The sequence below is a fragment of the Diplotaxodon limnothrissa genome, linkage group LG9 (assembly GCF_057381915.1).
Source record: "Diplotaxodon limnothrissa isolate DT_005_m linkage group LG9, D_limnothrissa_male_GT1.1, whole genome shotgun sequence".
Lineage (NCBI taxonomy): Eukaryota > Metazoa > Chordata > Actinopteri > Cichliformes > Cichlidae > Diplotaxodon > Diplotaxodon limnothrissa.
Genome location: NC_140604.1, coordinates 7,472,183 through 7,485,838, shown reverse-complemented (window position 1 = coordinate 7,485,838; position 13,656 = coordinate 7,472,183). Strand labels below are relative to the sequence as shown.

Genomic DNA, 13,656 nt, shown 5'->3' with positions numbered 1-13,656 from the left:
AGTAACACAAGCTGGATTTATCATAATACACATTTTCTAACCTTTCTTCATATTAAACACATAAGAGTGACAAATGAAAGCAAAAACAGGAACTCCTTACATGTACAGTGTGGGATCTGCTGGCCATCTTATGCTATGGGGTTAATTGCAGGTATAGTTTGAGTCTAATTGTCAGTGGAAAGGTTATTGCAAAGTAATACAGAATTTCTGTGGTCTTTCATATGTTAAAACCAATGGAACACGTACCTATCAGTGAAATGTTAAAGAGCAATATGTAAGATGGTGCATTCCACGACTGTCATAAAAACACTAAATAACAGAAGAAATGGGTGCCTGGTTCCAGTAGAGTATCAGAGACTTGGAGAATCAGTGTGCTGAAGCAGTCCTGCCAGCATGTGGTGGCCCAGTATCTAACTGAGGAAAAATGAAATGAGAGCCATCGTGTATGTATATATTGTTTATTCCATAGAAACTGCAGCATTAGACAAGTGCTGAAGCTGTAAACCATGTCGCAAACACAAGATCACACTTTATTTTCCCCCACTTTCACGCATTCCCTTAGCCACACACATTCGATCAATGCCGAGCACTGGTGCAGGGAGATTTGCCAGTAAACACTGAAACAGAAGTTACACAGTCACTCAGAACAAAAAAAACTAAACAAAAAAACAAAACATTACAGCAGGGCGTTTATTTGTGACACCAACTGACCTCCTTAACGGATAGAAAATATAAATTATTCCTACAGCAAGTACATTCTCTCTAGTAAGACCCATAAATATGCGTTTGAGAGTTCAAATTACAGTATCTACAGAGGTCCATGCATCCACGATATACATACAGAACAATAAATATCAGATATAGTCACAATACAGCATCAAAATGGATATCTGTGGAGCGGGAAGCAAGCAAGACACGGCCAGAGTCAGCTGTGGAAAGGCATTCACAACCTGTGAGTGTACGGAGCGGCCTTTGTGCGGCTGTGAAAACAACAAATAAGATGAGCGGGAGGTCTGCAGAAGCACCAGTGAGCTTTTCCTCCAGGCTTCAACCTGGCTCACGATAGAAAGGGGAAAGGGAGGAAAAGGGGACAAGTGAAAGGAGAGATTGATGCAAAGTAAAGCAAATCAACTTTCTCAGCAGTGGCTGAAAAAAGGAACCTCAGAGGGAGGGGAGACCTACAGAGGAGCGAGTGTGAAAGAATGAGATGAGAGGGGTCAAATCAAGACTTAGTTTTGGCAATGTGGGATCCGGCTGCGAATTAACAGTCTCCGAGTGTATGAGAAGCATCTCTTTGAGGTTTTCACCTTCACCTCCACCTCCTTTCTCGCTCTTTCTCCCTCTCAGCGAGCGAAGGCCTTTCCTGAGCAATGAGTCAGTGAACGCTGTCGACGCAGAGACAGAGCGGTTCATAGTCAGACTGTCAGCAAACGAGGCAAAGTGCTGGAACCGGAGCACCTCTTGTTTTGTGTTTAGGTTTTCTGCAGCGTCTTTCTCAACGCACAATCGGGCCATCCTGACAGGCGGAGGAAAAACCAACAAAATTTGTCATCAGAATGAAAAGCAAAAACACTCAGTGGTTCAACTTAGAAAAAAAAAAGATAAAATCAGTCAACAGATAAAATGCATGACATCCTCACACTGTGCCGTATCGGCTCATTCACATTCCTCATTAAATATTCAGCGCTTCAGAAGCCACGTATTGCCTCGTGTGTTTCAGACTGCTGCTCACTGCCTCTCCGTTCACAGATGAAAGCTGGTGGAGACGCTTTGCTAATGACCACTAAAGCCTTGTGATGTAACAACACTCATAATGACTTCTTCTCTGATTCACTGTTTTTTTCCCCTATCCAGCATCTAGACTGGCTGAAATGAAAAGTTTTTGCTGCATCCACTAACTGAGTCTCTGTGAAGGGCCATGGCTCTGTGTGGACATGAATGAAACCTGCACTCACCCCTACACAGATAAGCTTCAAACACATGAAGAGCTCAAGAAGGTCTACTTAAGTTTATGGGTCTTCTGACCACGGAACACTAAATATAGCTGATTTATTTCTAGATGAGGCCCAGGCTGATCTAAAAGCACACTGAATCTATTTGTGCAGAGGCACTAAAACCTGCTGAAACAATGTGAGCTTGTGTGAGCAGGCAACATACACTAATCAGCCACAACATTAAAATAGGTGCAGTAAAACACGATGAGTATTTTAGTGTAACACCTCTAGGAGACTTTGGCTCATGGCACGTGTACCTTTGACATCACCATCAACACTGTTACCTAGCATAGAGTATAAAAGATGGATATGGCAGATGTCATCCACTGATTTGCGAAGCCTCGAGCTGAGCGTTGTCAATATTTTTATGACACCGCAAACTTAAATATTAATGACTTGTCAATCACTAGGTAGCCCCGCCCTAAAGGATTCCCTGCGTTCTCGTTTTGTTTTTTAAACTCTACTAAGGATCGTAATATTTGTATTCAGTAAGACTCGACAGCTTTAAGGCACTTTTCAACTGGCTTCAGGTTTAGGACCTGGAAGCCACATCTATCCTTTACAGTCTATGATGCAGATCAAGCTCCCTTCCATGGTTGTTCCAAAAGACATCGACTTCCTTACAACTATCACAAATCCTGCCTGGAGCGTGATCCCAAGAACTGAACCCAACCCCAAAACTGCTACCACTAATCCATTCATCAGGGCCCCACCCTGGGGGCATGGTGGCAGCATTGGTAAAAATAATAGATACGTGTCACAAATTCTTAATAATTAATTAGCACTTTAGAGATGTTCTAATAATGCTTGGGAGGTTTACTGGAAAGAGTCACAATACTAATTATCAGCAAATTGATCAGCACAGCCAACTGCTAACATCTACGTAGTTTTGGCTTTAATCAGTCGTAGTCAGGCCCTCGTGTAGAATACGAAGGCTCATAGCTCTGCCTTTATGCAAATTCCAAATCCTATGTCTTAAGGTGTTGCCTCCTTTGAGATGTGTCCTCAAGAAAGTCTGAACTGATCTGAAAAATGCATTTTCCATCGGAAGAGATAAGCACATAAAGTATTTACTTGTGCAGAAACAGGGAGGACTCACAAGAGAATCCAACTGGAAATTAACCAGAAATCACACTCTCAGATCTTTGACTGCACCAAAGTGCACAGTCACACAGGACTTTACGAGAGTGCATAAGGGCCAAACAGACCTGCAAATAAAATGCTACCAATTAAAGCAAAAACGTCAGATTTTACTGCAATAAAAGTTAACCTAAGTCATAAGCTGCCTTTAATATGCTGTAGGTGTTATATTTAGCCTCCAACCTTTCCCTCCCTGTGTGCGTCTATCTATATTTAACCAGCGAGAAAGGCAAATCATTCACCTCCAGCTGAACTCAACAGGGACAAATAAACAACCAGTTCTACTCCAGCAGAGAGCTATAAATCAAACAGCAGTATAATGAGTTAAAGGCCATATCAGTGGGGTCCTAAAGACCTCTCCTTTTTCCTATTAAGTGCCTGCTTATCTAGTGTCTTCTTCACAGTCGACCAACCCTTAGGTTCATTTCCCCAAATCTGTGTTGATGGTAATAAACAGACAAATTCAACTCTGAAGAAACAAGTCTAACTTCTGTGCATGTTCTGTTTTTTCTTTACATAGCTATATCTTGTGAGCTTAACTGACAAAGGGGGGAAAGTCTATATGCAGATTTGATAAGGCGTTTAAACACGGGGCAATATTTTCCCTGAAGTACTGAGAGGCAGCTTATCAGTGTCGGACTCTGCGCTTTTCATGCAAACTATTTAGGCAAAAGTGTTTTCTGGTTCTTCAATTTCTGTTCTGTGACATGAGGGGTTTTAAAGAGGGCCTGGCCTCAGCAAAGCACTAAACAGTAAACAATAAAAGAGCGTGCACTGACACTCTATGATCTATGAGTTCATGGGTGACGGTGTAGTTGTGCTGCTTTCTGATATAGTGCATTTAAAGAGAAAACATAAAGCTTTTCACAAGAGACTCTTTTGGTCAATATCCGATAAATGGAAATAAGAAGCTGAATGCTCCGAAGGCCTCAGTCTGCTGTTAAGCTCCCACAATAGCACTGCAGGTCAGTCAGTGGAAACTTCAACATAGAATAAATACCCTAACATTCATCCAGACATGTTCCAGTTCCTTGGTTTGTACGAAAAAACAAAAACAAAAAACCCCATACAGTACTGATTTAATTCTTTAGACAAAAGCGTATTGTTGCTTCATATTATTTTTATGTACATTTTCAGTAGTCGTTACATATTTAGTATTTCAGCACAGCTTATGGATAGAGAATGCATATTAAAAAAAAATCAATCTTTTGGCTTGTGGGTTGGTGTTATTCCTTCACCTGCGTCGACTGACGTTAAACTTTAAGTTCAGCTGTATTTGCTTTCATCACTTTCTGATGGTTTGTTTCTGTTTCCGGGGAAGCTGGGCTGTGAGTCACACACCTGCTTGTTATGTTTTCTGATTGGTGGGTTAAACTGTTACGTGCATTAGTCGAAAGCTGATGAAACTTACAGCATACATTTCTGCTTACATAACAAGTCCAAAGCTGCATTTGCCTTTGTCCAGATAATAGAAAGCTGTATGGAGGACTGGGGTTTGAATTAAGTTCCAGTTAAAATATTAACCAGTGTGGGGGCTTGTAGTAATATCGATTGTTCTGAACTGCAAAAGATCAAAAATGTGATTGCTTTCGGGCATTTTGAAACTGCTTCACTGCCACTGCTCATCTCTTTTCCAGCATTGTTGCTATTTACAAAGCAGCAAACCGACATGGACAGCTTTGAAGCGCAGCTGACAACGTCGCTGCAGTGGTTCCTGCCACGCTTACAACTGTTTTAAAACTACAGTGTAGCTAGAGCATAGTCTGATGTGCACCCTTCAGAGAAAACAACTGTGGTTGGTCTGTTTGGTGTTGATGGTCTGTGTAAGCATAGTTTACTGATTAGCTTCCTCACTATTCTAATGCAAGAGATATTAATCTTCCAATGTAGGCGGATGCCGTTTTCATGTTTTCATTCCTCTTGACAATCCGCGCATAAACTAAATAAATAAGTTAGATTCAATCTTGGCAGCAGACCAGTGCAGACAGCGCTGTCACCTACTACGGCACTGGCTCTATAGGGGTTCAAAGCAGGACTGCAAGTTAAGCTTTAATTGCTTTAATTGTGTACTGTTTGGTATGGCTTTATTGTTGTAGTCTTCTACAGTACCATAACCCTTTTCTTAAAGTTGCATATTAAAACAGCCTTTGAGTTTCCATGTCAATGGACCAATTTCCGTAATACTCTTTAGTCTTTAGAGCACACTGGTGACATAGATATCAGTGGACTGAAGGAACCTTGTAGTTCCTTTAAAAATATGTATGGCAGCATACAGTGTGTTTGCTGCTGCTGGAAATAAGGTCAGTGAGAGCGGTGAGAGTGACGCAAAACCAAAACACTGGAACATGAGCTAAAAGAGGCCAAAACGCTGGACGCATATCTGAACTGTTCTTTTTAAAAACAGTTAATGTAAAAATTTGATGTAATAATTGAAAGCAGGGATCAGTGGGTGTGGGGCCAAGGGCCACAGACACTGTACTGTAGTTAGGAATTATTGACAGATGGATTAATGCTACTGGGTTTGATCTTTAGGCCTATATGAAATTTTTCCAACAATGAGAAAAAAAACACACAAAATAACACCAACCTTAACACTTTGAATAAAAACTTTTTCTTTTTTTTTTTTAAAAATGTAGTCGCCCACACTTTGCTACACTGCTTGATTTACTGCAAGTTCTCAGTCTTACTTAAGCTCTGGGCAGACCACACGGGCTTGCAATTAGTTTGCAGCACTGATTGCACAGAAGTGTGCGAATGAAATTTGCACATAGCTTGCAAACTTACATGCAAGACTGTCTGCACTTCAGTGCCACATGAGATTAAGTCGCTACAATGATAGCATAAAACGAGTCAGAGTACCGCTACACTGACCAACCACGCAGGTGATGCACAGCCGACTGGAACTGCATAAAGGCATACCATAGTTTAATCTAACCCTTTATTTCAGGCTCAGAGAGAAACTAGTGCCCCTTCTGCCTGTTTATATTGCATATGAAAACCAGAGTCCTCTGGGACCCCCCCTCAAAAAAACACCAGCCAAATGATTGATTCTTTTTTTCTCTTGTTTCACACACATAGGAGAAACATACGGAGCAGACAGAGCATGACTAAGAAGCACACTGACTTGTTTTTTTTAACATTCACTTGGTAAAACTAGTACTAAAAGTACTTCAGATTACAGCAACAACAGACTGGCACAATTTTAAAAAAAGACTATCGTTCTTCCTTGGCAGTCCTTGTTCAGACCCACAGTGTAGGGCGTGTGTCTTTCTAGACCAGTTATATAGAAGAGAAGGAGAAACAGGAGGCACAAATAACTGTTTGATCAAGCAGCCAGCAGGGGTGATGAAAAGCATATGAAATTGCAAGTATCTGTTGGTGAAATGGGAACATTAGAAGGCGATCCCCACAAGGACGCCTCCTACTGATCGACCAACTAACCAGCAGGTAGTTTCACTCCCTGATATGCCGCCACTGTAGGTCCTTCTGTTGCATGAATTAGCTTGATTTAAAAGTGCATCTCCCCGCAGGGCTTAAACCTGCTGCCAAAATGAAAAAAAAAAGCTTCTTTATAAATAAAGTTCTGATTATTTATCACATTGCTTTTCCTACCGCTGAGGACGGGAAACCACAACTCTCTGCACGTCGTCGTGTAAAGCCTCTGTAACAGTGACAACACAAATTTCAACACAAAACTGGAATCCGGCAGCTCTGTGAAAAAACTTCCAACAATGCTGCTTGAGCGCCACCATGAGTTTTAAAAATGCTAACAGTAGAGGGACATCCTACTCCGCCGCATGGCCTCGCTGATCAGATAAGCTGGGCTGACCTCTGGTTCTTCTGTCATGACCACAATGTTCTGCCACTCTCCGCACTGGTTGGACTTCTTAATTGTATCCACCACACACAGAGCATATAGGCAATCCTCAAAAGTGGCAGCCATTGTCAGGGGCCTCCCGTCCCACGTCCGCCGGTCATCTTGGTCCTGGAAGGCCTGCCGCACAGCCTGGATCATGCGGATCGTCCCGGTGAGGTAAGGGGACGGAATGTCACTGAAGGCCTTCTCCGGCAGGGAGGCCTTCTCGAGAGGCGTGGTGTCTTTGAGCAGGAGCTCAGGGCCGCCACCACTTTCTCCACCGCCACTGTTCTTCTGTCCATACAAGTCTGTCCCTGTGACCGTTAGCCTCCCGTCAGTCCCTACAACTATCACCTCCTGCCTGAACTCTCCGGGGACATTGAAGTTGAGCGTGACGGTGCAGCAGGCACCTCCCTCCAGTACCATCTGGAACGTGCAGAAGTCGTCACTGGTGATCTGGCGGATGCCCCGAATGTGGTCGGTCTGTTTAACGAAAGTCTTGAGGAAGCCGTGGACTTTGGCCGCACGCTGGCCTGTCAGAAACGTAAGCAGGTCAATAATGTAGCTGCCAACCGAATGCAGGCCACCGCCTCCCATCAGATCATCGCAGCTCCAGTTGTATTTTTTCCCAAGGAGGCTACCACTGTGGACCTTTAAGACAAAGAGGATAACAGGGGAGGGAGCACAAGTTTTTTAGATTTTATTATGGCTCACTTGACTGTGATCAGGAAAAGCAAGAATGAAAAGGAGATAGTTGGGTAGCATCTGGGATCAAATCACCAGGGTACCACCAGTGTCTTGTAGCAACATTGATTCTTTGCTATGCCGGTGCTGCTATAACTCAATCTAACATCGAGATAAAAGCATAAGAAACAATTTGTATAAAATGTCTTCACACAGCAATAAACAGAAGTAGTTCTGGTCATACCTGGGCCTCACAGACCAGAAGTTCTCCGACGTAACCTGCCTCCAGCAGCTCCTTCATTCGAACAAAAGCTGGCAAGAAACGCAGAACATTTCCCATAATGCTCAGCAGCTTGGGGTAGTACTGGGCAGCTGACATCATTCGGAAGGCATCCAGAGGCGTGGCGGTCCTGTCGCAGATTACATTTTTGCCAATACCTTATAAAATAAAGGAGAGACAACGGGGAATCAGACATGCAACCTTGCAACTTATTGTACTAAAAAAGCCTGACAGCTTACTTGAAATGTTCAGATGAAGGAAGAAGGTGGAAGAGAAGAGACGGAAAGAGAGAGAGTGAGAGAGTCATAATATCCTCTTGAGCATAAAAACATCCCTTCCCCTGAAGAAACAATGCAAAGCTGCTAAATGTGGTAACTCCCACAACAACTGGCTCAAGATGTCATGAACTTTCAAGTAGTTCCTATCTGGGTCGTGAGAACTGTTAGTGTAAACTGCGCACCAATGGTGAATCCATGCAAAAAGGCAGTTTTGCAGTCTATATTATTGGCTCCACCAGCCAAACCTAATGAAGATCTTCTAAAGTCACTAAAAGCCATTTAGATGGGCTGCTGGGGTATTCCCATGATGTATTGAGTGGTAAATGGCCTGTATTTGTATAGCGCTTTTACTAGTCCCTAAGGACCCCAAAGCGCTTTACACATCCAGTCATCCACACACTGGTGATGGCAGCTACATTGTAGCCACAGCGGCAAGGCCGCCGAACAATGGTGCCACCGGGCCCTCTGACCACCACCAGTAGGCAACGGTTGAAGTGTCTTGCCCAAGGACACAACGACTGTCCGAGCCGGGGCTCGAACCAACAACATGCCAATTACAAGGCGAACGCCCAACTCTTGAGCCATGATCGCCCACATCGAGTGCATCTTCTTCAGTCACCTTTTTCACTCACTATGTGTTAATACACCTCTTTACATTTAATTATTAGTTATTATTAATCTCTAGATCTCTTCCAAAGTGTGTTTTTGTCCTGTCTTTATCCACCTAACCGCCCCTCCCAGTGGGTTTTCTCTGTATTATTGGCTTTACCTTAGAATATAAAGTGCCATGAAGCAACTGTTGTTGTGATTTATTAAATAAAAAGTCAATTAATTTGATACGTTGAATAATTGTTGGCAGGCATGCGTGATATTGCAGACATAACCATGGTGTACAGTAAGACCACACAGCTCACAGAGGTTTAGACAGGGTTCATTTGCATTACTGGATGCCTTATGGTAGAAGAGAGGAGAAAGACCGTGTACGAAACCCAATAAAAATCACTTCCAGCACATCAAAAGGCCCACTGGTGGCAGAAACACCCGAACACAACCAAGATGTGAGGCTGTATGTCTGTCCTCACATCACCGTTATAGTGATGGTACTGCAAAATATGCTGTTGAGGAGTAAGTTGCTTCGTACTCATTGATTTGTTGTTCAGTTTCTAGGCAGACGAAACAGAATCAGGCCAAGCACCAATTTTGCCTCGAGCCAACAGTTCAAACAAAATCAATTCTGAGTGACAGAAAAGAGACACCCCCCCCCCACCGCAAAACCCTGAAATCTGTCTGCAAATTGCAATCGATTGTCAAACTGGCTCTGAATGACAAAAACATTGAAACAGCTGTGCTGTTCCTTACTACATCTTTGCAAAGAACATCAATGTTAATCAATAACACTCAATACTGTACAAAGTATAAAAAATATCCATCATGAGGACGCCTTGAATGCATACAACCAGTGCAAAGCAGAAGTAAACAGTCTCTGTGGCCACAATAGTAAATGGTAAATGGTAAATGGCCTGTATTTATATAGCGCTTTACTAGTCCCTAAGGACCCCAAAGCGCTTTACATATCCAGTCATCCACCCATTCACACTCACATTCACACACTGGTGATGGCAAGCTACATTGTAGCCACAGCCACCCTGGGGCGCACTGACAATGATGAAACATACTGTAGAACAAAGTCAACATAGTGACACAGTATAGTTCATAGTATACAGAAATCTATATAAACTTCAACAGAAGCCCATCTTTGTTTGCGGTGTGGCCAGTACCACAAGGTTCTTGTAAAAAAAAGCCAGTTAACTTATATCTTTTTGTCAATGAAGATAATGTGTTACATTAAATTTCAATTTTTTATGTGTATGTTTTTTTCATGTGTAAAGACAGGTAATGTGAATAGTAATCTACATTAACTAGCTTAAATGTTCTAGGTTTTCACAAAAGATGCATACAACCACTGACAGGCACAGGAGCAGAAACGCTGCTTCCTCTAAACCGCGCAGTTGGAACCTTTTCTCTTGTAAGACCGGTAAATACAAAACAACGGCTGGCCTGTTCCATATTAGAAAAACTCTGACTGACCACACGTGGTACCTGTTGTACTGTTTTAGTTTGATAAGAATAAAGAACTCAAAGAGGATAACTACAGACCACTGTACTGAATAAAGGTGCATTTTTAAATCCATTTGTATTTGTAAGTGAAAGAATGTGGTATTTTCTCTGCACAATCATGCTTATGTCTTAAAACCTTTGACTGACTGGGGGGGTCTAAGCCTCCCACTAGTGTCGGGCTGTTGCTAAGGATTTATTTTGACTGATACGCTGACACTGAGCTGTTCTTGTGGCCACTTCTGCCACTGTTAGCTTAATGCACTGTAAATGCTCTAGATTCACACTGTCAACAGGGAGTCAAATAATAAAGGATATGTACACACAATCTAAAAGCATTGCTTCACATACTGTACACATTCCTTGAGCCCTCAGAGTGTGAAAAGCTTCATAGTGGAGTCCCGGCTGAGGCTGCCTGTGGGTGAACTAGCAGTTTTGGAAGTGAACTTCAGCTCCAATTAGCCAGGTCAGGATATTAATCCCTCTGACCCAGTTCTGAGGATCGCTAAGGGAGCCCCTCCCCCCCCACCCATTACCCAGCCACTGTGCACACACACACAAAGCAAAAAATATTTACCCACGTCCCCTTCGTCTTGGCAGCAACACACAGAAACAGATACAGGAAAAGACACACTGCCTCGGGTGAGACTCTTCAGGCTAAATGCTAAATGTTCTTGATGGGGTATTTTGGTTTTCATATGAAGCACTAGCTTGCCTAGTTACAACACAATACAGAACAATAGAATACAAACAATACAAAAATGACAAAGAATACTGGAACTTTTTATACTGTTATTCTTATGGTTGTGCTGTCATGCCAAACTAAAGTGTGACCTTTATGGAGATGAAAAGCGGCTTCTCTTCAGATCAGCAACGACCTTTCGTTCCTTGTCTACAAAGCTCTGAAAGGTCGAGCCTGGCTTAGGCAGGTCAGACTGATGAGTCAGGGGAGCTACTCTGCTGAAGTGTGACTCAGACAGTGAGAGGACACATCGTGTGTTTGCGCAACAGATTATGGATGCACCTGAGCACAAGGTGCTATCATAGCAACCACTGCAGTAAACCAACAGCTGGGAGATGAAATGATACAGCGCTAATGCTGTATTTGGTAGACCAGAATTAAAAGTGAATAGAGGAGCGTGAGAAGAAATACGAGTGCAGAGCACAGAGCAAAGAGTACAAAAAAAAAGAAGAGGAGGACGATGGGAAATGGAGCGAAAGCAATTGTAAATTTAAGAAATCACATGGGAATCCCTTGAAAGATGGGATGCCAAAGAAAGATACAGTGTCATCAGTACAACTAGGCAGGACTTCCAAGAGTAAACAAATGGCACTCGAATGGATAAGGATTGAGGGTAAAATACAATACTTTGTGTACTTACAGCAGTATTGTGGGCCATATACAGCTCCCCGTAAGGGACCTGAAGAGCTCAATTTAGTGGGCGATCTATGCTCCAACACTCAGTTGTGAGCATTGGGAAGTGAGAAACGTTGAGTTGATGTTAATCTCTAGACATATCATCTCTAGACAGACGTGCTTCCTTTCTGCATCTGAAATTTTTGTTAGTTACAGAAACAACAGCACCAAGTAATACCTAGTCTAAGGGGAAACCCTGAGATTAGGTGTACTGGTGCAGCATATGGGAAGGAATTAATGAGGAATTAATTAGAAATAAGAAACATAATAACTTTTTTGTCAGACAGACTTAGACTTCCAACTGAATTTATCAAGACGCTTGATGTAACCTAACATTGACTGTTAACAGCCTGCTTTGCTCTCAATTTGTTTAACAAACAGCTCATGTATAAATTCAATATATGATTTTAAATTGCTAAGTTGATTGAGGACATTACATGTAAGTTTTTATTTCCAGTTTATCTATTAGTACATACCAAGTAGTCCTGATCGGCATCTGCACCTTATAGCTAGCAGACACAAACAGCGGAGTGTTATGTTGAGGTGCTCAAAAAATTCATTTGAAATAAACTGTCACTTAAAAAACCCTTACTCCGTTTATGCTTGCTCCTCTTCTGTGCTACTAATTAGATGTTCAAGCACTGTAACCCACTTTACACCTGCACCATGAACACATCACAGATGTACCTTCAATGGAAGCGACACCAGGATGCCAGACATGAAAAATGAACTCATTCGACAGTAATACGCACTGACCTGCCTATCAGATTTAAGTGGTCATTAAATTAAGGTGTTCTGGATTATTGGAGCCCTACCTAGGATGTAACAACTGGGATAAGTGCAAATTCTGACCTGCTTGGTTGCCACAGGGCTGGTAGGAATCAGCCTATAACCTGCCTCTGTTCCTGATGCCATTCTGTTAAGGCTGCTTCTCTCCTGGCCAACCTCGCTTTATTGAAATACTGTATATTGCAATTTAGCTGGTCTTTGAGCCTTCAGTGTGTTAACAGTGGTGGTTGATAATCTACTGGATGTACAGCTAGTAAGCTTCTTCTTTTTCTTAATGTGTGCCACATGTGAGATCAACAGTGGAAAATATCCTTAGATATACGGTAGGTTTAGTGTAAAGGCCTGACGCTGGGGGTTAGGGTTGGTCGAATAGCTACACTTCCTCAGGATTGGTGGGGTAAATTGAAGCTCAAATCGCAGGTAAAGTTCCTGACCCAGTGGGAGAGCAGTAATGGAGCAGAAAAAACCCTTGAGCACAGAGGCTCAGTCCCTTAGCATCAATAATTCACATATAAGACTTATCTAACCAACAGATTTAAAGGCAAAGAGAGAGGAAGGCCCTGCATTAGAGGGGAAAAGGACAATCACACTCCTATAGATATGACAAGAGTATTAATAGATTATAAAGAGGCCAGTAATGGGGATGCATCATTCTTTACTGTGTAAATCCAGACAATGTACCATGGAAGCAGGTATGCAGCAGGAGCAGCAGCATTGCATAAGAGTCACTGACATTTTGCAAAGCAGGTTGTACAAGACTGCCATTTTTTAGCTTTCTAGGATTAGAAGCTTCCTTCAGTGAACAGTGGTAGCACGCTTCCCTCCAGGTGCCTTCAGGTACACGCTCCTGACAACTTGCCTAACAAATCAGCCGACCTCACAGACTGAAAACACACCCCATCGCCTCACAGACCTGACGTCCAAAAAAGAAGTAAATTGCAGAAACGTGTTCCTGCTACAAGCTGGAAAGGCAGAAACACCACCCAGCAGGTGACTAGTTTTAATTTATTTGCTCGCACATATTCTGATCATGACCCTCTAGTGAAAAACAAAAGTTAATTCCTTAATCTCATTGCAGGGAGAGGAGAATGAGGCAGACAGGG

The 13,656-nt window shown here is 42.6% G+C and overlaps 1 protein-coding gene across 1 annotated transcript in view; it reads right to left on the bottom strand.

Annotated features, from left to right (window-relative positions):
• Positions 1-453: 453 nt before the first annotated feature.
• gfod1 (glucose-fructose oxidoreductase domain containing 1) overlaps positions 454-13,656 on the bottom strand; it is a 35,679-nt gene continuing 22,476 nt past the window's right edge. Inside the window, exons 2-3 of the mRNA XM_085362605.1 lie at positions 7,919-8,112; positions 454-7,641 (exon numbers count right to left, since the gene is read on the bottom strand). Of these exons, the coding sequence (XP_085218731.1) occupies positions 6,901-7,641; positions 7,919-8,112 (935 nt within the window). The 3' untranslated portion in view covers positions 454-6,900. The remainder of the gene's footprint in view (positions 7,642-7,918; positions 8,113-13,656) is intronic.